A 26,011-nucleotide genomic window follows, 5' to 3' on the forward strand; every position below is an offset into this window, starting at 1 on the left:
CTGACTCACACTGGATCTTAAAGCATTCCATTAACTGGGTAAATCAAATAACCTCTGTGTGCTTCCTTGCATGTTTATGTAAATTGTAAATGGATAAAGTAAACATACTGGGGATTTTATTTTACTGAATTATTTTGTAGGTTTGCAGCAGTTCAGTATATTACACATTTTAAACATCACAGAGGCAGTAAAAAAATAAAACAAAACTGTGAATGTGGACTTACTCAGTCACCTTAAGTGCTTGGGTTGCTGGTTACTGTGTAACTGCTTTATTCTTCCGTGGCACATTTATGGGCGTTCCAGTCTTCTTAGTGAGCAGCGAGCAGGACTGCTCAGCAGATATGCACAAGCTCAGAAAGAGTGCTGCCACTTCCAGGAGGTGTTTGGAGCAGAGAATTAGTTGGAGATATCCAAGCCTTTTACAAAGCTCATTTATCATGTGACGGTCCTTAAGCACTGTGTAGACTGTAGAGAATACAGTGGCTCCAAGTCCATGGCCAAAATGATCAATAATGCCTTAGATAAAAGGCAGAAGTCTGCCTAACGAAGGAAGTCAGTGGTTACTAATTACATGTTACCACACAAAACTGCTTATTGGATACTTCAAGCCTTTTGCACTCATCACCAGATATGTGGAACTAATCTGCTAAGCATTTCAGAATACCATCTTTATTCAAACATTTCAAATGACATTTTAAATGTAGTTGTTAAATTAGTTTGTTAAAATTCAGTAAAATTTACATTTTTAATTATTATTTCCAAACAGGAACAGTATGTGATAGAACTATGATTCCCTATCTTGATTTGTATTACAGCTGGATGTTAGGGGTATACACACTATTATTTTCTAACTTCTTGTAGCGATATCCTCTCAAATACATGATTTCTGTGGGTAGAAAATAGCTGCATTACATCAACATTCTTATATTTCTAAATGCAAGATAAAATGGGTGAACCTGGATCCAGCACAACTACAAATTATGAGTCTCACGAAGCCATTTGTGATTTCAGTGTAAAAGGAAATTAACACAAACAAACAACCTTCAAATAACATTTAAAAGAGTCAAATGAAAATCAACAGACACCAAAGGAAATGTCAAAAAATAAAACATGACTGTAGCTCTGAGTTTGGAGTAGATCTTTCTTTTTTTTCTGATGTGACAGGAACTCTGGCTCTATATATTAGTGTAGAAACCACATTGTGGTTGCAAGGCTGCACTAGTGTCAGGTTGTTGTGCTCGTGTTAACATCTGACTGAGTTAACAAGTCTCAGAGTTTAAGAAAAAGAAGTCTGTCTAAAGTTTGCTTTACTCACCACTTGTGTCTTTTAGGATCTTACTCTAAACAATAATTAATATAAATGTTTTCTTACTTATCTAAAATGATAAACATAATGTGAGATCATTTTCCCAAGGGGCCACACCAATACACCGAACTCAGTTCTGCTCAATTTTATTTCTTTATAAGCCTATTGGTGCGGCCCTCTATAACCAGTTCCAGTTCCAGGCATCCTGGGAAACATTAATTGCCCATCCCTGAATAATTATTCCAAAATGAATCTAAAACTCAAACTCACCAGACAAGCTCTCCATGTGTCCACTAGATGGAGACTAAGAACCAAGAAAAATTCAAGATGCCGCAAAGAAAAAACATGTCTCCTTATGCTTAAATATCCGGGTATGAATTGTTCTTTTGTTCTGTCAGGTTCATTATTAATAGGGTTCTCTTTAAGCATCAGGTAAAAAAAATAAATACTACTACTAGCCCCTGAAGCATTCGCTATTGACTCAGTGGAGTTTTAACTCCCTTTCTGTCCCTCTTGGCTTCCCGTAGTCGTTCGCCAAAAAAAAAAAAAGTTTTCGCGTGAAGCACAACCTGCTGAATGAAAAATGTCTCATTCCAACAGGTAAGAAACTTTTGGTGAATTTTACAGCCGCAACACTGTACACACTGTACAGCCGTGCGTGTATGAGTGGGGTCACCTTTATTTAACGCTGTCTTCTCAAGAGGAAACGTTTTTGCAACCTCACGTTTCGTTGCCATGACAACGTGTAACCGTGGGAGACGTTACCTTATTAAAAAAGTCACTTTTTTTAAAGCTTTCTGCGCTGTTTTTATGCGAGGAGTAGCTGATTTTTTACATTACTAGATACCGAATGTCTCCCTGCCGTTTCTGGGATATCACAGTTATTATTATTATTATAATTATATAATATAATTATATATATAATTCTATAATTATATATATAATTATATAATTATTGTAGATTTCAACTAGCTATCGTTATTATCTAACTAGCACATTTGGTTACAAGCGTCAAGTGTTAGGATTGAGGCTCTGTGTTAGATTAACTGGCAGTATAATGACAGAGGTTACACACCGAGCAGGACAATAATTTAACATTCATTTTAATGACCCGGTTATTCAATACTTTAGAGTAGTCGATGTTGAATGCGTGTTTCATGCGGTTATAGTGACTATGTTTCTTGGCTCTTAACATTGTCCTCTTATTTTAAACCACCCGGCATTCCCTTTTAACTGCAGCCATTTTGACATGAAATAGTATTGTGTGCCAAAAAGTGATTACAGACGTTTCTGTGTGTTTTTTTTAAATGTCTAATGTCTGCTTATATTAGTAGTAGTAAACAGCATTTATGAATGGGTTCCATATAAAATAACGAAATGCCATGTTTTGTAAGTATCAAGGGCTGCTTAAAATATCTTTATAGAACTTTTATGTTATATTTGTTGAAATTTCTGCTGCCCTTTTGGTCAGATCTCTCTTTAAAAAAGACTTCTTTTTTTAGCTGGATATATAAAGTCACTTCGCAGTTTCTACTCGGCATTATCCATGTAAATGACCTGCTGAATTCTAATCGGTCAAACAACAATTTAAATGCTAGCACTTTTTTAGCAGGTGACATGAAACATAGATGCTACTAATAAGAAAAGCTTTAAATGATGTGATTAATAACACTTGTGTACTATTGTTGTCATATTGACTTATGTGAAACAGTCTGTGTAAAAGGGAGTAGTTTTAAGTGTCCTAAAACTTTATTTGGCCATAAAGAGGCCCACTGCTTCTTTTTTTTTTTAAAAACAGATGAATACTGTAGAAGCTGTTATGACATTAGTATTTGACAGGTGGGGCCATTTGTGTATTCCAATATGAATGTGACTTTTCTCCGGCTTCTCATCGATGTAAATTTGAGGTGTTCTTGTTTCTGCACTGGCCTACATTTTCCTACACGTCTGCCACCCTAGCTTCCCAAGGCTGAACCCAGCAAGGGCAGAGATTAGCTTTAACCAGGATTAAACCAATGAGAAAATTTGAATTTGTTGGCCCTTATCTCCTAGCAACATGTGGAGAGCCCTGAGCAAATGGCAGAATTTGATCTTTTGCTTCCTTTTGGCAAAGCGTGTTTTCTTGCCAATAGACACTTATCAAACATGACCATTGAACACAGCAGGATTTTTTTTTGAGGGGGGGGGGGGGGGGGGGGGGGGGGGGCGGCTTTAAAATGATTTGTTTATAGGAAAGCTGCATGCATTTCTTGTTTGCAGTGAGGGAGCAGCAACTTAGTTGCACCTCCATTTTATTTGTCAGTCTTGTTGTCCATCAGCTGCCAGGTACAGTGTAATTTTACTGCTCTTTAGTTAGTCTGGTGTGTGCTTTAATGGCTTAATGTTGTTGGTGTAGTGCATTTAGACCAGAAGCTTTGATTATCTCTGCATAATATTAGGATTCACTCCATAACTTAGTAGATGGGATATTCGCATTCTAAACATGCAATTTCTTGCCTCATCAGGTAATGTAATTCCACGCTTCATTAGGACTGTGAAGTTTATCATTTGTCATCAAAGCCAAGCTGTCAATAAATGATTAAGTTTCACATGAGTAAAATGTAATATTGGGGCCCGAGCAAAACGGATGGCAGTGTACATTTTAATTGCAGTTAGGAAGATTTTGTTTTTGTTTGATTTTCAGGCGATATTTAAGCAGCTGCTCGTTACAGCTAGAGGCAGTCCCGCAGAGCTTGAGTCCAACTTATTCCTACAGTTTATGCAATTAAAGAAACATGAACTTCTAAAGGCCTCAAACAATAATTGAAATGTGTAACATGTTATTGGTCTGGGCAAACAGAGAGGGCTAAGTGTTTTTCTGTGTGCTTACCAACATTTTTCACTTACATGCAATCTCATCAACCTTTAGTATGCTACAGCTAATCTATACCAACTATTTCTAGTATTGGCTGACTACAGTTAATAGATAACTAAATCTGTTGTTTAGTCTATAAGATCACAAAAATCATTATGTATATCATTTCCCACAGCAAGGGGCTATTCTTGCTTTTTATGTTCAGCAGAGTCCTTGCTTCATATGATTGACACTGATGGGTTAGAAAAACTACATGTACATGATCATGAATAAATGAAAGAAGAGCTGTTTTAAGTAGAGAAAAGTAGGAAAAGGTTTTAAATGAACCCTTATGTGTCTTTTCTCTTTGCTTGTTATAGCATGCTTATATTTGGAAAACATTTGTATATTTAGTTAGTTATGTAAATAAGCTGAAATTGCTGTCTGACAGAATGATGGAGAGGTGGGACAAGTAGGGGCTTGACCTGGGGCTCTAATTACTACCTCCTGAACCTGGAGATGAGACCAAATTCAATATAAAAGGGTGTACTGATGTTTGCTCACCCGTCAGTGTGTCTGTGGTTGAAAACAGACTTGTTATTTGTGCCATCACTGCAATTCCTTCCTCACTGGCTCTAGTTAATAATTATGTGTATTTTCTTGGGTCAGTGCTATAGAGATTGGAAAGAAGATCCATACATAGATTTTGGTGGTACTCCAGCACTTTCTTAATCAAGTCAAGAAAAGGAAAATAAGGAGTCTAGCCTTCAGGGAGGTTTCAAAATTTCGCATTTTGTAAGTACTGATGTAGGGGTAGCTGGAAGGAAGACGTAGCCTTAATGGAAAACATTTTAGGTACACAGGTGGCACAGGGGCACACTTCTTCCCCACCACTGCAGAGTGGTTCAAATCCCAATTGTATTTCCAGCAATTTGGTCATGCAACAAACACAAGTGGCCATGCTTTGCAAGCCACTAAATGACCATGTCTTTGCCACTCCATTAGCAATTCTTCAGTGTTGTCAGTGGCTGTTTCACTAAAGAGCACAACCTCTCAGTGAATTTCCTCAATGGAGGCAATTTGTAGCTTTTGTCAGATGCATTTATGTTTTACATTTAAAAAAAATCTTGATGGGAGAGGTGGCGGTACAGTGCTTGTCTTTACTTTAATTCTCTTCGGTTCTTTTCTTTGCTCCTTTAAGGCCCTTAGTTTGGGTTTGTATTGTTGAATTGTTTTTGACTTTAAGTTTAAAAAAACAAACAGATTTAAGTAAGTCATGCATTTCAATTGAATTGTTAGAATCACAGGTATAGATATTCTAGATAGGCACACAAGGCTTAAAGCAATTCAAGACCTGTGTCTGTGACCCTTTTAAGGTCAGACCTCTCACCCTAACCTGAACATGAACTTGATATCCTATTTCCTTTGCATCAGAGATCTGGGGCCAAGGACCAGTCACCTCTGTCTGGGAGATACCTGAGGAGCTGAGACCCTCCTCCAGTCTCCTCAAGTCCTCAGTGATACACTCATCACATGCTGCTGTCTCCACAAATGAGCTATGATTGAGGTGACTGGAATTTCCAGAGGCTGTCACAATCATTTTGATTGGAAAATAGACAGGAGAAAATGGGAGAGACAGGCCTGTTATGAGAGCCCTGTCAGGGCTAAAATAATGCATCAGAGTGAAGAGGTTAAAGACACCACTTCCTTGTTAATAATTAATTGCTGTGCGTGTGGTGGATCCACTTCATCGCTCCCAGTCATCACTTGATAATTGCTTTACATTTAATTTGGCTTTAGAGACTGTTTTTCAAGCTGGGTAAATTGTGCTTAAAGTGAATATGGGCTCAGACAGAGACAAGAGTTTTGGTCATAAACCATAAACCAGAAAAAAAGGCGACAACTTAGACTGGGAGAAGTAAAGTTTTAGTAATTCTGTACACTATTTGAACACCAGACTTTTGGAATTAAAGTCATTAGGAAACTTTTAAAAATGTCTACAGCATTAGTAGCTGAAGCTTAAAAAATAAACGTAATCGTTGACACTTGCTTGAAACTAGCAGTGATAATTTCTTGCGTTGGAGAATATTTATGTGTCTCTCAGCATTTCCTTATTTTTAAGCCTTCTTACCACGACACATGTAATGCCTTAGGGTTTAGAAACATGGTTGCCAAGGATTGATTGGGCTGTAATGATTAGGAATGATGGCAAACTGGATCATGAAGGAAAGCTATTACTTTTCTTGACTGACTAGAAGATGAAAAATAATCTTGTTATGATGTTGGGATTTTAAGATAAAACAATATAAAAATCACTTTGCTTTTTTTATTTGTTTTAGAAAAACCTGCTGTAATACCAATATTTGACAAATTTGACAGATTTTAGTATTTTAAAAAAATTGATTAGCCAAAGGATTACAGCTGCTCGTCAGTTAAGAATGAATTTTTTTTATACGCATGCCAATTCAAGAAAGATTATGACTGCCTTCTCCTTCCTTCTGTAGATGACAAAAGGAGATGTTAGTGGACTAGATATGAACCTGAAGTCTGTGCGGACCAGTAGATGCACGTCGGAGAGGAATGTGCTAGATATGCGGCTGAAAAATGATGGAGACATCAGGGTATGTTGATCCTGTAACACGATCCCACTGACAAAGTAAAACCTAGTCTTTGATGACGTCTGTTTTACACACTATGTGCAGCATTAGAAAACCAAACTCCACTTTGCTGCTGTATAGCCTCCTTCATTGGTTAATTTCACTGCTCACTTTTCTAAATCCAAAGCAGCCAGTGCTCAGTCTTGCGTGCACACAGATAACAATCAAGTTAATTAGACCTGAGATTGAGCGAACTGCAGCAGCAACTTAATCATTTGTAACTTGATTAAAAATACTATATTCTGCGGCTCCAGAGACTGGTGTGTTTTTTTTCCTTCAGAGGGCTTCACAACTTTGCAATTCAGGTCTTAAGTTAGGACATAATGTTTTTGAAAAACAACAGTGAAATGATCCTGAGGTCTTCAACACCTGCTCGGGGGAAATCCTCTGCTGTATATGACTGACGGTGAACAGATGGATATTACAAATGTATTAATGTTTTCTAGTATTTTTGTGCCCATAGGAAATTTATAAATTTGAAAATAAATTGGGTCAAGGTGCCTTTGGAGTTGTTTATGAAGCCACCCACATAGAGACACAGACAAAATGGGCCATTAAGACGTTTTGCAGACCACCGGTGAGTGTGTTTGGCATCCCTCGAGGAAGCCTGTTTTTTAATGTGTTTAAAAAGTTGCACTAATAAGGGAAGTTTATATTTGGAGGGTAACAAATCCAGCTGTGATTTGACTTTCTGTTGCATTAGGCAGGAAGTTCGAAAGTAGAAATGGTGGATAACGAAATAAACCTTCTCAAACAAATGAATCATGCGCACATAATACATCTTGAGGCAGTCTACCGCTCGACCACGGTAAGCGTTGCTATCCTTTAAATCACAAACTCAAAATTAGCATAATTAAGTGAGTGGGTGAATGTAATGCATGTAACATATCACTGTGTCTATTGCTGCATGCCGCTCTGCATAAATATTACTGATGAACACACAAATTGACTGTATAGTAAGATGCATTTATCTTCTCGTTTCTAGATGATTTATTTGGTTACTGAGCTGTGCAAAGGGGGTGATCTGAGGGAGCTGTTGCAGCGGAAAAAGTTCTTCACAGAGGACGAGACGAGGGATATAATCTGTAGTTTAGCTGATGCTGTTGTGCACCTTCATAAAAGAGGTAACGTCATTTTCTAGATTGATCTAATCTATGCTAATTATACTGTCAAAAATGTAGTTCAGCCTGTGTTTTGAATGAATTGTGCTTCAGTTAATTTATACTGGTGCTATAATGCCATTATTGTATTCAAATTGTTTTTGCCCTCAATGATGTGATATTCCTTGCCATTAGGGCTTTCAGTCACTGTAGCAAGGTGTCTTATTTTGATAAAATGGCAGTAATGCCCAGCTGCCAGGAAATAAACATTTTAATTAAACCATTTATTTGGAAATGCTGTTTCCCCTTTGGTAAAATCTGAGGTTAGAGGTAATTTAGGACAGTTCTTGGTAATGAGGCATCATTTCATGTGGCTAATGACTAATGTAGAACAAACTAGGGAACAATACTAATTAACAGGAGTTTTTCACATGGAAAGTCCTTTTGTGGTGGTGTTCTTCGGCTTCATTTTTATTAATGATAGTAATGAGAATGAGCTCTCCAGAAACCTTTCTTTGTCAAATGACAAGTTGCATAACTTGGCTTAAATTTGTAGATCACATTTTTTCTGACGCCCCTTAATGTACCATCGGCACATTAAGGGGCGTCCACACAGGAAGTGATTCGCTTGTCGCTAGCGGACATACCAGGCTCTGATTGTCTAGGAAACACTCTAGTGCAGGGGTGGGCAATTATTGCTCCCCATGGGCCACATGAGAAACTGGGACTGTTGGGGTGGGCCACGCCAATAAGCTTCTGAAGATATAAAGTTAATATTGAGCAGAGTTTAGTTCATCTAACGGAGAGATTTTGCAGGTCTTTCCTCCCCACTGCTGTCAGACTCCATAATAAAGACTTTAACTGATCAAGCACACACATCCATACATATGCAATAATACTAAGTGCAATAATCCTTTCTGTCATCGTTGTATTTTTACTCAGTTGTATATAGTATTTGTATTTGTATTCTATTTTTATCTTATTGTATATTTATTTTATTTTATTCTACTGTATATAGTATTTTATTCTATTCTGTACAGCTGTGTACTGTATTTATTCTTATTGTATTCTAATTTTTGCCTCATAACTTTTGCACTGTCCACTTCCTGCTGTGACAAAACAAATTTCCCACGTGTGGGACTAATAAAGGTTATCTTATCTTATCTTATCTTATCTTATCTTATTGGTGCGACTGTCCAAAACTGTCCCAGTTTCTCATGTTGCCCCTTGGAAAAAGTAATTGCCCACTGCCTGCCTCGAATGAATTACCCCTCATATGTCAGTCAGTGGTATGCTTCTGTCTTATTGGTAGTCTCCTCAATCACTCGCTTTGAAGCTGAGAAAATTTTAACAAATAAGCTGCCCACTTCACCTCAGCAGTGGTCTCTGGTTCCCGCATCACTGGTAGTTGCTTGCTGTGTGGATCTGTGAACTGTATTGTTCCTTATTGTTCTTATTCCTTAATGGAATTAAATGCACCAAACCTTATATTGTGTAGTTTATAGTTCGAAATTAATTTCTTTGCACTAGTATTTCATTAAGTAACTAGAAAAAAAGCAGAACTAAGTAGTGTATTTAACAACTGGTACTTCTGTTTTAGTGTGTGTATAATTGTTACGTAACTGAAAAAAGAAATTGAGAGTTCAGGTGACAGAAAGCACTTTAAAGAAAAATAATTACCATACCAAAAAAATGTTAAATAGACAAAAGAAAAAAAAAACATTTTCAGGTGTTTGTTTTGGGCACATCATTTGTTCTAACTTACCTTTCACACACCATCAGCACTGTTGCATTGTATAATTGGTTGCTTCAAATAGTGCACTGAATAGGACTGCCCAGGGCAAATTGTATTTTTCCTCCTGCCTTCCCTCTCTGTGCTAAGTTAACAAGGCCCTTCAGCCTGGTCTGCTGTAAGCAGGAAAAACATAACTGTGTTAGCATGTATGGAACATGTAATTTATTCTAGTGACTGACCATAAAGTTATACCTTGATGAAAGGCTACATATGTATTTTTCTCTTGTTCGCTTCTTCAATTCTTGGCTTATAATTCAACACAAGAAGTCAAAATATTAACATAAAGGTTTTGTCATGTTCCACTGGCCCAACCCATGAATCTGCTTAGTTAAGTTAGTATTTATAACTCCCTTTGGGGACATTTGCCCCCTGCTTTACTAGCATTAACTACTTAGAAAATGCAGGTAACCTCCAAAATGCAGCCACATTTTTGTTTTTGCCTTTTGCACAGGTAATATTACAATAATTATGTTGGGATTGATGTTTTATCTATGACTCATGAAAAGTTAAATAGTTATCACTGGTCTCATCATTAAGCAACCACTGGTCTACTTCTAATTTTAAAAAAAAAATTGATTGAGATATTTATTGCAGCACCTAATCCTGTAAATATATATAAAAATATTTGAAGCTTTTATGTCCGTGTAAAATTTCCTGTTTCTTCACATCCTACAGATATTGTACACAGGGACTTGAAACTTGAGAACATTCTTGTGAAAAATTCTCCTGATAAGGATGGTGACAAAATCGATGTCAAGGTAAAATGTTGAACCAAACTGAGAGCTTTCCATAAATGCATCTTATCCATTCTCTGCCACACTGAGAAAAAGCCTCAAATAGGCGCCTTCTCCTCGCCCACTGTCTCCTCTATAGTTAGTAAAGGCTTTAAATACTATCTCATTATGATAGTCTCCCTCTGGTCTTCCTTTATAGTCCACCTTTACAAATGGAGTCTAAACTGCGTCTTTAAACAGATGACATGCTGAGCACAGCATGTTGCTTGTATTGATGGCGAGCCAGACAAAGCAGATACCTGGTGTATGAGTTAAAACAAGGCCAGGATTGTCTTTGTCTTTGGCTGCACATACACTAACACACTTATAGTACATGTTGTTAGAAAGTTTTGTCATAGCAGAGCATAAATTGTTTTTCAGAGTAGTTTCTTTTTTTAAAACTTTGCAAGTATTGCGATTTTTTTTTCCCCTAGAAAAATTCTGTATAGTGTCGGCTTGTATTGATGTTACTTGCCTAGCTCCTTACTGAAGCACCTTTAACAAAGAATCTAATATGGATTTTGTCAGCATGACTGAATCATGTTTATTTGTGACACCTTTTTCCTAAGTGCTGTTCTCCACCTAGGTGGCAGACTTTGGATTATCGGTGAAGACAGGTGGTGTCGGGATCGAAAACATAATGACACACGCCTGTGGGACCCTTATCTATATGGGTAAGATATTTGGATCTTCTGCAGCATGCTAGTTGACCAACACGATGACAGTGCGGATGAACAGAGTAACAGAGATCACTCCTGTTTTTGATTCTACCACTGAGGGCGCCAAAGTATTTTTATGAAATTTTTAAGTTTAAATACAGACTGCAAAATTCATAAATGGACTGTAAAATGCTGTTTTTGTTTTTATATAAAAAGTATATTGTTAAATGTTATGACTAAATATGCTATTATATACTTATATCTACAATGCAGTGTAAAAGCTATTAGTCCTTGTGAAAAAACCAGTAAAGTGGTCATGCTTTCAAAAGTAATATTTATCTTTTAACTTAACGGGATACAAACTGTGGTGTCCCTATGCCTTTAAAAAGTACCGATTCTTCTACAGGCAGATTTTCACTTTAACTGTTTGTAAAAGTTGGAATAAAGTTATTGCCAGTCTTTCAGTGAATTTATGCTTCCTCAGCTGCCACTTTCTCTTTGGTAATCCTTGACTTACTCTGTGATACTAAGATCAGCGTTTTCTGGGATTGTGTCCCTTCATTCCTTTTATTATCAAAGATATTAGGAGAATTTTTATCTTTAGAACTTTGGTTGTACGTTTGAGGTACTCAGTCTGGGACAAATTAAATTTATTCTTGATGATGTTTAATGCCAGGACTTCTCAGGTCCTTGTTAACACTCAGACGACTAAACCGCCTCCTCTTGGAGCCAAATATTTCAGGTTATGACTTGTCCCAAAGCACCTGCTCTTCCATTTCTGTACCCCACATCTCGTGTTTTTCTGCATACGTGAGTTAACTTGGCTTTGTCTTTACATCAGAGGATTGGCTATTTGGCTGGAAGTCTTCCATGACGGCAATGCTGGAAAATCCTCAGATTGTAATGTTAACTTAATGCATCAATTGTTTGCTGCACTCTATTTCCTTGGCTTGCCTCTTTGTTTTGAACCGTAACCGTTTCTGTGTGGTTCTACAGATGATCTTGGACTACACATCCAGAAAAACCTGTTTGCCACAAAATGTTGGCCTGTGAGAGACCAAGCATTGCAGGCTGACCACCTTCTGTCTTCCTGCTGAGGCTCATTTTGTTTCACGGTTAAAGATTTTTAGCTCGAACTGTCACTGTTTCAGAATCCTTACCTTTTTATTATGTCAGGGTATCAGCCACTTTAATCCTTCCTACACAGCTGTTTCTGTTACAGTTAATGGTTTTGGTTTAGCCACGTTAATGATTTGATTCATTAGCACCTGTTTGGTATAATTGTTCAATTATGTGCTGGGCTATATGCCTGCAAATTCCTTCTGTCATTTTGTTACTTTCTCAGCATATAAATATGTCTCTGGAGTGTTTCATGGTTGCACAAAGGATGTTTTGTAGATCCAGCATATAATTTAAAATACATTACAAAAGATATAAATCATTATATATTAAAAATATATAATAATATATTCAAAAGATGAGCCTCCTCCACCTTTATGTATTCATCTCTAACTTTTATGGCTCATTACTACCTCTAACTGTGGTTTTGCACTTTCACCTTGTGTGTCACTCAGCTTGCATGTGTATGTGTCCTTGCAAATATGGTGACAAAACATAACACACACATTATTATAGTGTTAACTTATTGAAATGGGGCTCAGCAGCGCTGCTGGTGCTAAAAAACATCATTTAACAAAGTGGTTTTCCACCACAAATTTCTGTAGCTCATGCAGACCAAGTCATACATTTGTGCATTTTTGTGTTGTTGCCAGCCCCTGAAATGATGAGCGGTCGAGGTTATACCCAGTGGTGCGACGTGTGGAGCATAGGAGTCATTATGTATATGTTGTAAGTAGGCGCACACGTACTATTTTTATACATGTACACGATTCATGAGTGCACATGTCTGAGGTATGTGTCCCTGTAGACTGTGTGGAGAACCTCCATTTGTCTCCAAAACAAGGAAAAACCTACTTAAGAAGATAATGAACACTGGAGTCAAATTTTCTCAACCCATCTGGGCCTCAGTCAGTGATGCAGGTAACACTTCATGATCTTAATCACATTCTTATGGTAATATAAAGTAGCAGCGCAAATGCTTCATATGTGCAGTTTTACTGGGCAGGTTGGTATTACGAACACTCACTGATCGTCTTGAGTCTGTCTCAACAGCTAAAAATCTTTTGACTTGCCTACTGAAGGTGGACCCCGCATACCGAATGTCTGCTAATCAGCTACTAGAGAACCCCTGGATTACAGTAAGGCACTTTCAGCATTCATGAACTTCAGATAAGTCGCATGAAGAGCTCTTATAGTGCGCTTTGTCAAACAGGGTGACTCTACTATGCCTGTTGTACCACCCAATGTGCTGGAGATGATGCGTCAGTACCTGGAGCAGGAAGAAAGTAATAATGAAGATTAAATTAAATCTTCCAAGTCATCACTTGATCATTTTGATTTTGATTTGATCACTTTATTAGTACTGTTGCTATCATTTGATAAGCTGTAGTTTAATATGCTGATTACTATATTTGAGTTCTCCTGATATATAATTGAGCAGACATGCAGGTCACAGTATAAATGGATCTGGAAAAGTTGCCAAATAAGGCCAAGGCAGTGATATTGACTTAGTAATGTAATATTTAAATGTGAGGCATTTGTTTTCATTTAGCATAGACTATAAAGAAACAGATGACAGTGATAAACCAAAGGCATGTGAATCTACCTAATGTAGATGTTGCTAAAAAAACTTCCAAAACAGGAAATAAGACTTCAGAAGTTTCACCCTTCATCACTTCTGAGGCAAACCTGGACTCAGTCCCGGTCCACCCGGCATTTTCAGCAGAAACTAACAGCAACTGCATGAGACACAGCAGCTCTGACATATCTTCCACATCCACTAAACTGGTAATGTGTTTCTCTTTAGCACAGCTCTCTCAACATTTTCACATTACTTGCCTATGTATGTGTTTTAGGACCCCAAATGTGTGTTTCTTAAGGTCTCTTATTATCTACTTAAGTGCTATATGTGATTAATGTAGGTTTTGTATCACTCACTATTAAACACCCCACTTTCCCCTTTTGGCAATTATTGGGTTTTATCTTGAGTCATCGCTGTAGGTTTATGATCAGCACAACAGAGTTACAGAGTTGTTAGATTTCATCTGTATTATATCATAATGGCTGGTGTGATGTGTTTGTCACATGCTTGCTTTACTCTGATTTCCCACCCAAAAAAATTTCCCTGGTTCCTTAAAAGTTTTCTTTTAAATATAAAAACATTTTAGAAGCACTCATACACAGTTTTAAAAGTTACTGTAATGTCGTCAGTGTCTTGATTTCTTTTTATTCCTGTTAGCAATTAATACTGCTAATAATTCACATAAATTGAGTCTCAGTGTGTGTGTGTGTGTGTGTGTGTGTGTGTGTGTGTGTGTCAAAGGTTTAAAATGAAACAAGACAAACCTGAATTTTCCTTTAAACTACCTCTTTATAGGCCATTATGTGTGGTCATGAAGTCCATGTTTCGTGTTTTCCCTGTGGTTATCATAGGACGGTGGAATAAAGACTAAAGAAAGCAGTGGCAGTCTTCAGCAGGACAAACAAATAAACAGCTCTGACACACCAGCACAGCCAGCAACCACACAGGTCTGTTGAATCTCCTACATCCTATGTTTTTTGGTTAATTTAAAGTTTTCTTTAGTGTGTATTTTCAGCAGCATACATGTCTAATCTAAAATGTCAGTTTACAAATGTCTACTGATTTACCGTTTGGATTAAAAAAAAGAAGGTTTTTTTATAGCTAAATTTCTGTATATTGGCTTTCATGTTTAACTACCACTAGATGGTGCCAGATTCACCTCTTAAAGATGTTAGAAGATGTTAATAAAGGTGTAGCCATGCAGCTGTTTTTTTTATATGGGTGTCATAGTTAATTCTGTTATGTAAGATTAATATGAGTCTTATGCCTGCAGTCTCATGCTCTTGTTAAACTCTCCACACAGCCGAGTGCAAAGCAGCGTAGGCCTACAGACAAGAAGGACCTCAGTTCAGGACAGAAACAATCCCCCAAACCCAAGTAAGGCAGACGACCAGAGACTTTCTACCCCCAGTAAAGTACAACTGGTCCCTGCAAACCACCAGCTAGCTCCAAGACTGAAAACCATTTAGAATAAAACTAAAAAATGAGCCATATCCCATTATAAAACATGAAGAGAGAGAAAAACAAAAACAAACCTGGCCTTTTGTGGCTGTGTTGGACATACATTTATTGTTTTGTTTTTCATTCTGTTATTTAATTGAGATCTCTTATTTAACAGTAATGTGAATGTAAATACTAGGAATGGTGCGGCCTTTTTGTGATGGCCGGACACTAAGCAGCAAACACAGTGTCACATAACTGTGAAAATAGTACAAAGAGGCCGAAAACCACTGCAGCTGATTCAGCTTCAGTTTCAGCTTCAGGACTGCCGTGTGCCAAAAGAAAGAGACTCCGTCTGAGATAATCTCCCACATGGGGAGAAACTCCTGGAGAAATTATTTGTATTAAATAGCCAATTGTTTTAGAACATCAAACAGCTAACATAAAGACTCATGCATTTCTATAGTTGCTGCCAAATGTGGAGCCTGAATGAGTCTGATGTGTAACACTGATACTTTTAGCTTACAGCAACAACAAGGTTAGGTAAGATTTTGATGTTTTATCTTGACATCTCTCTCTTCCCTAAGTCTTCATTTTAGTTGTTGTAAACTGTTTAGGTATAAATTTTTGTCTTTTTTTTTTTTTTTTTTTTAAATTTGTCACTTTTCTTTTAGGTTATTTGCTTTATAAATAGGAGAGAAAACACTCGTGCAGATTACTGGATATTATTTAAAAAACAACAAACAAAAAAAGAGTGAGCAATAGGGATTTTCTTTCTTTCTGTTCTGACCTCTCAATTCCAAAACGTCCGATATGCAGTGACTGCACCCTCTCAGTGTCAAAACAGAAAAACTGTCACACAGGCTGGTTACGCTCCATCTGAATGCAGAGGATTGGGACTGGGGGCAGCCACGGGTCTAATCTCGTTTGGAGGCCATTGAAAGCAGTAGGAGCTACTTTGAGGGCACTGCCATTCAAGCACAGGTTTTTCCGCTGCAGAGAGAATAATCCCCAGCATAGATACAACATTAAAGTATCCAAGCATAACACACAGAGGGTGAATTTCAAATCCACCCATTTGCATCTTGAAGTGAATGAGTGCCAACAATGGGGCCCCGTTTTCATGCACAGGCTCTGTGTTTTAGTGTGTATGTGTAAATGTAGTTTGCACTTTTTCTTGAATGAGTGGACTCTTTTTTTTTTAAGTCAAATTTTATCCAGGCAGACATTCTACAGTAATCTCAGGTGATGTTCCCTAACATAGTGAGTAGATATGCAAATGAGATGTGAATTATTTTTGATTAAAGCTGCTTGCCAAAAGGACTGGGTGATTCCTGAAAACATGATTTTTGTTTACTCACTGCTTTGAACAGCAGATGGTAGCTGGTAGTGAGTTGTTGAATTGATTCTGAAATAATTCCCTGAAGTTAATCTGACACAGGGTGTCGTCCCTGAAGCTACCTACTTTTGTGCATGAAGCTCTGTAATTAGAATTGATTGCTTGAGCCACTGCCCATTAAAACTGTGACACCCATGTGATGTGGCACTAATTAATATGTTGTATGCTTATATCTGCGTGGTCCATAGAGGAAAAATAAATAAAATGTTCAGACATACTTCCTTTTGGGTTCTGCCTTATGATTGTGGTGATAAGTTGAGAAAAAGAGGACAGCAGTGGGGTGTGGATATTTGACGTACAGCAAGATATAGGAGTGCTTATATGTGTCTCCGGTTGGGACAAATTCTAACAGAGTGAAACTCATGAAGGACACATGGAAGAGTCATAACTATGTTGCTAAAGTCAGATGTTGTTAAAACACTGTCATGGTGTTTCAAGCAAACAGCAGCCTCCAGTTTCACTCCTTTTGCCAAAACAACAGAGCACAGAGGTGGGAGAGGAGGGGAAAGAATGAGAGGCTGTATGGTGGATAGGTTAGGGGCGTGAATTTGGGACAAAGCATGGAAGCAAAGGAAATTAGAAAATTCGTCGGGATGGAACGAGGGATGCGCCCCATGCCCCCCCTCATTCCCTCCAATCCTCCCCCACCCCTTTTCCCTCCAGCAGTGCTCCCGACAGATGGAAGTAAGAGTGGGTGGGTTGATGGGCTGGAGGGATTAAAACTCTGAAGCCCCATTTTTTTGGGGGGGGAACAGTGTCACTCCTGCAAAGGTGGGGTGCATAAGAGGCACTTGTGGCGAGTAGTTGTGTGACGTGTGCACGCTGGCTAATGTCAAAAGAGGCAAGGATTCTTCAAACACCCCTCCCCACCCCCTTCTTCATCCACCTTTCTCCATTGAGGAGTGTAGAGGGAGTTGCTCCAGGAGAGGAGGGGAGGGTTCATTTCAATAACCTTAATAGAGCTCCCTTTAATTAATCAGCTCATCTGCAGAAGCCCGATACCTGCTGCTGACCCCCCCCACTCCCCAACACACACACACACACACACACACCCTTCCATCCTCACCCCAACCCAACATCCTCACAATGCTGCTATGACATTGTGGTAATGAGGGAACACAGCTACAATGTCATGGAAATGTTGCAGAGACGTTATCTGCGGGAGCTCATCACACATGCCGATGTTCTCGATCCCCTTCAGTGTTTGCGATGTGTGCGGAGATGCGGCTGTATTACACCGCAGCGTACCTCCCCTCGTAAAATAACAGATACATATGGCCCGGATGGCGGGAGGATGCCATGATGCCTCTATTTCCACAGAAGAAGAGGGGAGGGGAAGTGCCGGCGTCAAGTAAACATTTGAAACAGATGGCAATTTCAAAGCATGCCTCATCAATCTTTGTTGACACTACCCCCTTTTTAAAACTACTCTTATTTGGGATATTTGCAATTATAATGCATACTGTAAGCTCATTTGAATATCAAATTAATTACTGAACACACTGGAGTAAATACCTCTTTTATAAGTCCTTGTTAAAAGTGAAAAGTTCTTCACTACGGTTGGATGGTGTGTTAATTTACAGTGATATCTAATCCCAAGTTACTTCACATAAAAGGCATTACTATACATATTTTAATGGGGAGGTGGTTGTTTTCCAAGCAATTTTCTGCTAGAGTACATTTTTAATTTATTCATATTTAATTTATTGGTCTCTGCATAACCGCTCAGTAAAACTAATCAACGCCATGTATGGCCCTCTTAAAGCCACATCTCTCTTTGGCAGGCAGACAGGCAAGCCTCTGCATTTGGATAAGCTCCCTTCTCTTGTGCACAGAGCTCGGTGAAATGCCCCGCATTCAGTCAAGCAGGCGGATGCCACCTCCAAGGAGACTCTTGGGTTCTCACAAACAACCTTTTAATCAGAAGGAAAAAAAGAGTGGAAAATGAAATATGTGCCCAGCCTTGAATGATCCAAAACACTGCAATTTCTGTGGATAGTGACCATCGTCTGCTGTCAGAATACAGTCCGCTGGGGACAATGCCTTTTCCCCTCTCTTTCTGTTACTTGTTGCCCTCAAACTCATCTGCCCTTGAATTGGTTTTATGGAGCTTTGGCAGTCATTTAGCACAGTATGACTGGAGTTCTTATCACCTGACTCCACTATACACTCCAAATATCTATCGACCCATTGACACACCTTGAGGAGGGATTCACACAACCTAACACATGGAAATGATTTCAATTAATTACCATTCCCCTTTGACAAGGCAGATGGGGGTGGGGTGGGGGGGGACAAAGGAGCCCCAGACAACAGGAGCATTTCTCTGGTGTAATGTGGACCATGTGTAATGAGCAGCGGAAAGGTCATTTGACACATTTCTGCCAGAATGAATTCATTTATTTCAAGCACTTAATTCTGTAGTCACCTCATTGGTGCACGGCTTGGCAGTGCACTGAGAGGGTGCATTACCACAAGTGGAGGCTTAGCTTCCTCCCAACTGCTAGCGTTGACCACAGGTCTGTGGGAATGCCTGAAGAGCAGAGAGATAGTGAAATGGAGTGTGGGAGATCCAATCACCTCTTCCATCATACGAAAATCGCCTCCATCACCTTCAGCGTAATTGGAACATTCATTACAGTTCAGTAAAAATGCAGGTCGCCATTAGATGAGCAATTTAAAAGAAGGCTCCTGGAGAATGAGAGACTTCAAGGGTCACGTTACAGGGTCACAGTCAAGTAAATAATAGGAATTGGTCCCATGAGACTTGAAAAACCACAAAGCTCATGGTCACGCACCAAAATACAGCTCGGGAAAGGAGGCAGAAATTCAATCATCGGACGGAAAATAAAATGCCCCCTGCGCCCTCACAGCATTAAATAAATTACAATTAGAAAGGCAGACCGTAATTTGCTGTCTTAAATGCACTCTAACCTGAGGAGTTATGCGGCTGTGATGCTTGTGTGACAGCTGGCAGTGTGTTAATCACAAAGCACCCATTGAAGAGGTACAGTGATGGGAAAATTAGTTGTATTTTGTAGGTGCAAGGTATAAAAGGCTAGACTATAAAAGTTCAGAAGATTAACCAATTCAACAACTGCCGTTAACCTTTAACTAATGAAGTCATACTGAAAGTTTAAGAGAAGTTTTACTGGCGAGGATGTTACCTTCAGCTGCCACTAGAGGCCTCAGTCTGGCTGAAAGCACTACCACTGTGCTTTTTTACATTCCTCTAAAGGGAAATGGTTCACTGCAAGCAACAGCAGATACACTAGCCTGATCAAAGGAAGCATGTTTAATATGTTTAGGTTTTAAAACGGACTTGTTATTTATGTTCTGAAGGTTATTTTGTAAAACTTTGCTCTAAACAAAGAAATCACAACAATAGCTCACCGGATTACGGGCAGCGGTGCTTCACTAGCCGCAAACATGCCTAAAGTCACAACTGATAGCATCATTTTAGATTCTCTTTGAGAAATTTAAACCCTCTCACAACAAATCTGCTTATTTATTTCTTTGCAGAGCTCTCGCTAATGACCGTGTTTTTGCAGGAGAAAATGCTTCTACATTAAATATGAATAAACACATCATGATGAAACAATTAGGCAATGGTCCTAAGTGTTGCTGGTTTAAGTATCTGCATCACTAGAAAAAAAAGAAATGGTAATAACAAAAACAAAGCTGAGGAGTTGTATTCGCTAATTAGCCTTACTTCTCAGGGAAAGAGGAAGTAATTAGTGAGTTTTGCATTGAGAAATCTCACGCAGTCCCCCCTCTCGTTAAGATGGAACCTTTGTGATTGATGAAATAAGATAATAATCGGTAGCGTGATCGCCTTATGGAAAGGGGTGGCCACAGGTTCATGATAAGATGACACACGGCCTCAGAGTCAGGAGCGCTCACGCAGCATATGGGCTGTGCTTTCCTCTCAGCCCTTTTACCACTTAGGAGGCAGATTGGACTTCTCACTCTCAGCTACTCCGCATTATTGTCCATTATCACACAGTGGTCCATGTGTAAGGTGACAGTGGTGCTCTGATGGAGAGGCGACGGGGGGACCTAGACTGCAATAACATATTATTAGCTTTTTTCACAGCTCCACTGGGCTGGATTTACACTGGATATCCAGAGACCTCTGAGGGCAGCTCACTGTCACAGCGGTGTCCACCAGCGGAGCAATTGCCAGAGCTACACAGGTGTGTGCGGACCAAATAGCCATGCACCCACGCAGGGCACAGATGGGCAATGTGTACACACGTGCGCGCACAAACACACACGCAAACGGTGTGCATTAGTGTGTCTATAATCAGTGACAGGCCCTTTCCAATTAGCCTTGGTGTGCTGTCTTTCTTGGTGTTGTAAATAGTAGATGTTCTCCTTTTGTTCTGTAAACTGTAAACACATCTGCCATCGCTGTAGTGAGCCAATGCATAGATAGATAGCCACACCTTGAAGATAGATAAATAAATCAATGTATTTAAATTGATATGAGGGAGAGTGGCCCTCCCTATGAGGTGCTCTTGTCCTTGGTGATGTTAACAGTCTCCCTTGTGACTGATGCCTCTTGTCCCAGCCCTGTTTATAAAACAGCCAGAACTTCGTTAAGGGACAATAACATCAGCCGAGCTCAATTATGGTGACATTTTGCTGACATGCAGATTGCCTCCCCTCAATCTTTTTTTTTAACGTAAAATACTGGTGTGCCAGTCACATATGGATGGATGAACTTTGGGAGAGTCGATGGTATCGATGAATCATAGATCATACAAGTCAACAAGAGTGACACCAGGAAAGTGAATTCATCGCACACGGAAAGTCAATGTGAAATTGTAATCATAATCAGACAAAATGAGTTATGTGCAATCAATAGCACAATTATGATAGTGAGTAGGACCTGTCCTTAGCAATACAGACAATATGTGCATTCAAAGAGGCTGTGTTCATTATAGCATTAACTTGTGTGGTGTGGACTTAAACTAGCATCTGTTGTCAGGAGTGAGATTTATGCTATCTGCACACTATCTCATGCACCATTTATGATGATAAAACGGGACCGATCATATTAGTCCTAATCAATATATCAGGGGCTCTTTGTGTAGTGTAAGGGAAGAAGAATTATATTGTCATGAATTGCTGGAGAGTATGGAAGTTACCAATTTTGAAATATCATAGAAGGAGTTTGTGCAGAGGGAGTATAATAAGGCTGCTAAATCCAGTGAGATGATGGTATTTGCCTGTCCTTTGGCGTGCCCTTAAATATTGGAAGGACTGCAAGGTGTTTCATGAGAGTGGCACATGGCGGCTCCATCTGATGTCGGTGGTCAAACAGTAATAAAAATAAGTAAAATAACCCCACACGTAATTAGTTTTTTAAAACTAGATTCTCAGTATATTTGGTTTGCTGTTTTTTTTTATTTTTTATTTCTGCACACACTAAACACCTGGCCCAGGCCACAGGAACAGCTTCAAATATTCACGATGTATGCATCAAATCTGGGAATGACAGACAGATAGAGCAGATATATATATATATATATATATATATATATATATATATATATATATATATATATATATATATATATATATATATATATCTCAACATAAAAAACAGCTACAGCAATTAATGGCCCATAAAAATTGGGCCAGGGTACAGCCTAGACAAGTCTCTATCACAGGACTGACCCAGAGAGATAGACAACCATTCATACTCACATTCACACCTACAGCTAATTTAGAATTGCCAGTTAACTTAACCCCATGCATGTATTTGGACCAGGGGAGTAAAGCCAGAGTATTCAGAGAGAGCTCACCCCCAGTCAGCTGGTGGATTCAATAGATTCAGTGGTGGATTCCCACGACCTTCTTGCTGTGAGGCAACAATGCCGTCCACAGTTTAATTTCACATAGAATAACTTAAGGCCATTTAATGTGGTTTGACACCCGACCCACAGAGGTACTCAAACATTCAGGTTGAATGTGGCTAGATCAGTCAGCCTCGGGAAGTCATACTGGATGTAACAAGCAAAGGAATATACAAGATGCAATCTATCGACTAAAGCTGCAGCGAGCACAAAAATCCAGCGGATGTTCTGCAGAAGCTGATTGTTAGTCATCTTCAGCACCTCCAATCAAGATTTAAAGGAAAAAGGCAACACAGGTGGCCGGGGCATAAAAGTTTCCCGCTGTACATTTCATAGCATGTGATGATGTTTACATATGATTGCATGAATAGGCTTTCGCTCCTTCTGCCGCAGCTAGTGTGATTTCTTCATGTTGTTTGCAAAGACACTCCTGCAGCTGAGCAGAGTGTTTCAAACTTAGGGTCAGCCATCTCAGCGTTACCTCTTGTTGTACAAAGTGGTATTTGAACCGGCGAGGAGGCCAGTTCAAGTCGACCCACTCCCTTTACTGTACAAATTCAGCTCAAGAGCAAAGCCCTCTAGCTAGCAAAACTTCTGGTCAGATGAAATTCATTTTTCTAAGGAAGCTACAGAGCAGAAAACAACCTTTCCACTCTGCCATGGAGTTAACAGATGGCCTTTTCAGCCTGCTTCTGTTGCACTTTCTCTCTTTACATTTAATTTGAATTTTTAATCAAGTTTGAATTTAAGATGGTTAAAGTGAATCGTGGACTTCATTGGTGTTTTCTTGGTTTAATACCACTTGAGGTCAATGGGAGAATATCTCTTTTTCTGCTTTTGCAAACTGTATACGTTACACAATTTTCCCCAAGAATGAAATACTCAGCACTACCACCTGTATGTTAACTTCCTACATGATCTGACCATGTGGCACACAGAGCTCTGCTATCTGACCCAAACTCAGAAAGTCCTGACAAAGCTGCAGATCTAGTGGTGTTTTGCTCATTTTGAAATGTAATTCATGAAGAAATTTCTCCTCTGTTCTTGCTGACTGTGCCAATTTAGTGCATCCATCTGTGTCATGTGATGCAATTCAATATGCAAATGCCCAGTGTGACAAGCAGAGAGAGAGAGTGTAGTCAATATGATGCATTAGCCTGTTAGGTTAACAGTCAGTAATGGATGAAATGAAGCAAAAAGTAGCATAAAGCCTGAGGTATGCGGCAGTATAAGAAAAGTGAAATGCAAGTACGTGACATTGACTCGATATTTCCAAATCTTCAGATGTTCTTTGCTGAAATGTGATAACGTGTAGGTGATATTTCAAACCTCTTTCGTCATTGTAGTAAAAAAAAGTACATTATAATAAAAATGATGTTGATTTAGAGCAAATCATATGATTTACTGCACCCATAACCCATAAAAACATAGCGTACATGTCTGCAGAATCATACTCCCTCGCTTTCTCCCTCTCTCACGTGCATACAGTACACAACCAAAAACAAACACACAAAGGTTTATGCAACTCAAAGAGATACTAATGTATTTTCAAGCTCTCCCTTCCTCTCTTGCAACAATAAAACGCATTACATGTGACTCACATGATGCGACGCCCCACTTTTTTTCCCCTTCTAATAAATTCTCTGGAGAATAAGGCGGCCTCTGTCATCTTCATTAGAGGATGGCAGCTTTTCTTCCATCAAAAAGCTCATCTTAAGGATGTGTAAGCGCTTTGAATCACAAGCTGTAATTGCTGACCGATGGAAATACTCAAGGCTGTGCACAAACAGTCTTCACAGAGGCCTCATTTTCCATTATGTCGACTGGATTTGGCTACAAGGTTCAGTAATTTCACAAATCTGAGAGGTGTACACACTAAAATTCATCCTCCTCTCTTTTAGAAACTTTTTTCTTCATAATTTCCACACTGAACAACGGTCTGCGTTCCACCGCAGTTCAGTGTGTAACCCACTATTAGAGGGACAAAACATGAGCTCGACTGCATTAAATGAATGTAGTATCTATTAGATAAAAGGTGTGTAATGCTGAAGACCTGGACCTTAGCTGCCCTCCATTAGACACCCCTTTGCCCTTCACTTTGTTGTCTTTCATTCACTGGCTTTTGTTGATTAACCACGATGAGGTGACTTACTATAGTCCCCCAGTTTATCCTCTTCACCCCTCCCTCCTCCTTAGTGAAGTGGTACAGATAAAAAAGTCCATTCAGGCAGCCATCATAGGGGGTCAGCACAAATCAGATGGAGGGGCTTTCTTGTGTCTGGCAGCCGACACTTTCAAATGTTAATGGATGGGGGCGAACAAAGTTGAAGTGGGTCTGAAAATGCTAATTGTCCCTAATTCATGTAAATAGGTTCCTTAATGGAGGAATTAAGCATTTTAAATATGCAATTGGAGGCAATCAGTCCTTTCATTTGGTGGGGTGGCACAGGTGTAGTGGATTGAAATTCATCTTTCACACAGGGTGGCTCATTTTTCATTTGGCTGTGCTCAGGCATGGATGACGGGGACTGGAAGAGAGGTCCTTGTGCACTGTTATGTACAGATATCAGCGAGCGAAACACGTTGCAAAACCTATAATTGCGTTCTTGTTGTTGACTGTATCAAGATAGAGGGAAAAGCAATTAACGGAGACTGCAATCAATACTGGTAAATACAGCCAGTGCAAAAAATATAATTAGTTCCTGTGGCTTAAATAAGTCATATTAAATGTGTAGTGTTATTATTCACATTTGTTTATCTTCACTATGTATACAGTATATGCAAAATGCATGTATACCCCATTTAAAATGATAATTAGAGCGATATATACGCTGTGATGTTTAGGTAGAAAAAATATGAGTGTGGCACAGAAGAAAGGAGCGAGGCCTACCTACATATTACAGACAGAAGAGAAGCGAATAGACAGCTCTGACTTATTATTCTGATCATCTCAAACAGACAATAAACCAGGAGGTCATGCTTCAACATGTAATAACATGGTGTAGCAGGACCAGAGACAGAGGAAACTCACACACAGTGTGTATGGGCTATGAATCAAATGGGCAATGCATTGTCTCAGAAAATGACTTATTAGTCAATATAAAGGGGATACTGTGTCTTTGAGGTGTAAATAGCCACAGCTCTGCTGCAGAGAAGTGGAGCCAGCCCTGGTTAATGAACGAGACAAGAAAAACCTTGCTTAAAAGGACAAATCAGATCACAAGATTTTAAACCCATTAGCTGCTACTCACATGGAATGATAATAATGATAAAGGATGGTAGGGCCTTTTGATTTCAGAGTAGCAAAGTGTGTTGTCTTGGGAAAAATCTTTTCCTGGAGGAGAATCAAAGAGCAGTTCATTTTCACACTGACCTTCAGGGCTCAAGGCGGCCAGACAAGGGCACAAACAGATTGAGAATTAATTGGTGCAATTAACATTTTGTGATTATAAGGACTTCAGATCAATACCCTATGCAAATAGCA

General features: G+C 39.1%; 1 protein-coding gene across 4 annotated transcripts; it reads left to right on the top strand.

Annotated features, from left to right (window-relative positions):
• Positions 1 to 1,687: 1,687 nt before the first annotated feature.
• On the top strand, positions 1,688 to 16,880 carry stk33 (serine/threonine kinase 33). 4 transcript variants are annotated; one of them, XM_004543179.4, is made up of 15 exons: positions 1,694 to 1,906; positions 5,574 to 5,706; positions 6,644 to 6,760; positions 7,260 to 7,373; positions 7,500 to 7,604; positions 7,782 to 7,920; positions 10,367 to 10,449; positions 11,051 to 11,138; positions 12,896 to 12,971; positions 13,051 to 13,163; positions 13,296 to 13,381; positions 13,456 to 13,528; positions 13,885 to 14,030; positions 14,676 to 14,771; positions 15,128 to 16,880. In XM_004543179.4, exons 2-15 carry the CDS (start codon positions 5,698 to 5,700, stop codon positions 15,203 to 15,205), a joined length of 1,323 nt encoding a protein of 440 aa, XP_004543236.1. In that variant the 5' UTR covers positions 1,694 to 1,906; positions 5,574 to 5,697; the 3' UTR covers positions 15,206 to 16,880. The 4 variants fall into 4 exon arrangements, with proteins under 4 accessions (XP_004543237.1, XP_076739219.1, XP_004543235.1 ...); XM_004543178.4 differs by lacking the exon at positions 5,574 to 5,706 and having other exon boundaries at positions 1,692 to 1,906; XM_076883104.1 differs by lacking the exons at positions 7,260 to 7,373; positions 7,500 to 7,604 and having other exon boundaries at positions 1,691 to 1,906.
• Positions 16,881 to 26,011: the final 9,131 nt, after the last annotated feature.

This window comes from Maylandia zebra, linkage group LG1 (assembly GCF_041146795.1).
Source record: "Maylandia zebra isolate NMK-2024a linkage group LG1, Mzebra_GT3a, whole genome shotgun sequence".
Classification (NCBI taxonomy): Eukaryota; Metazoa; Chordata; class Actinopteri; order Cichliformes; family Cichlidae; genus Maylandia; species Maylandia zebra.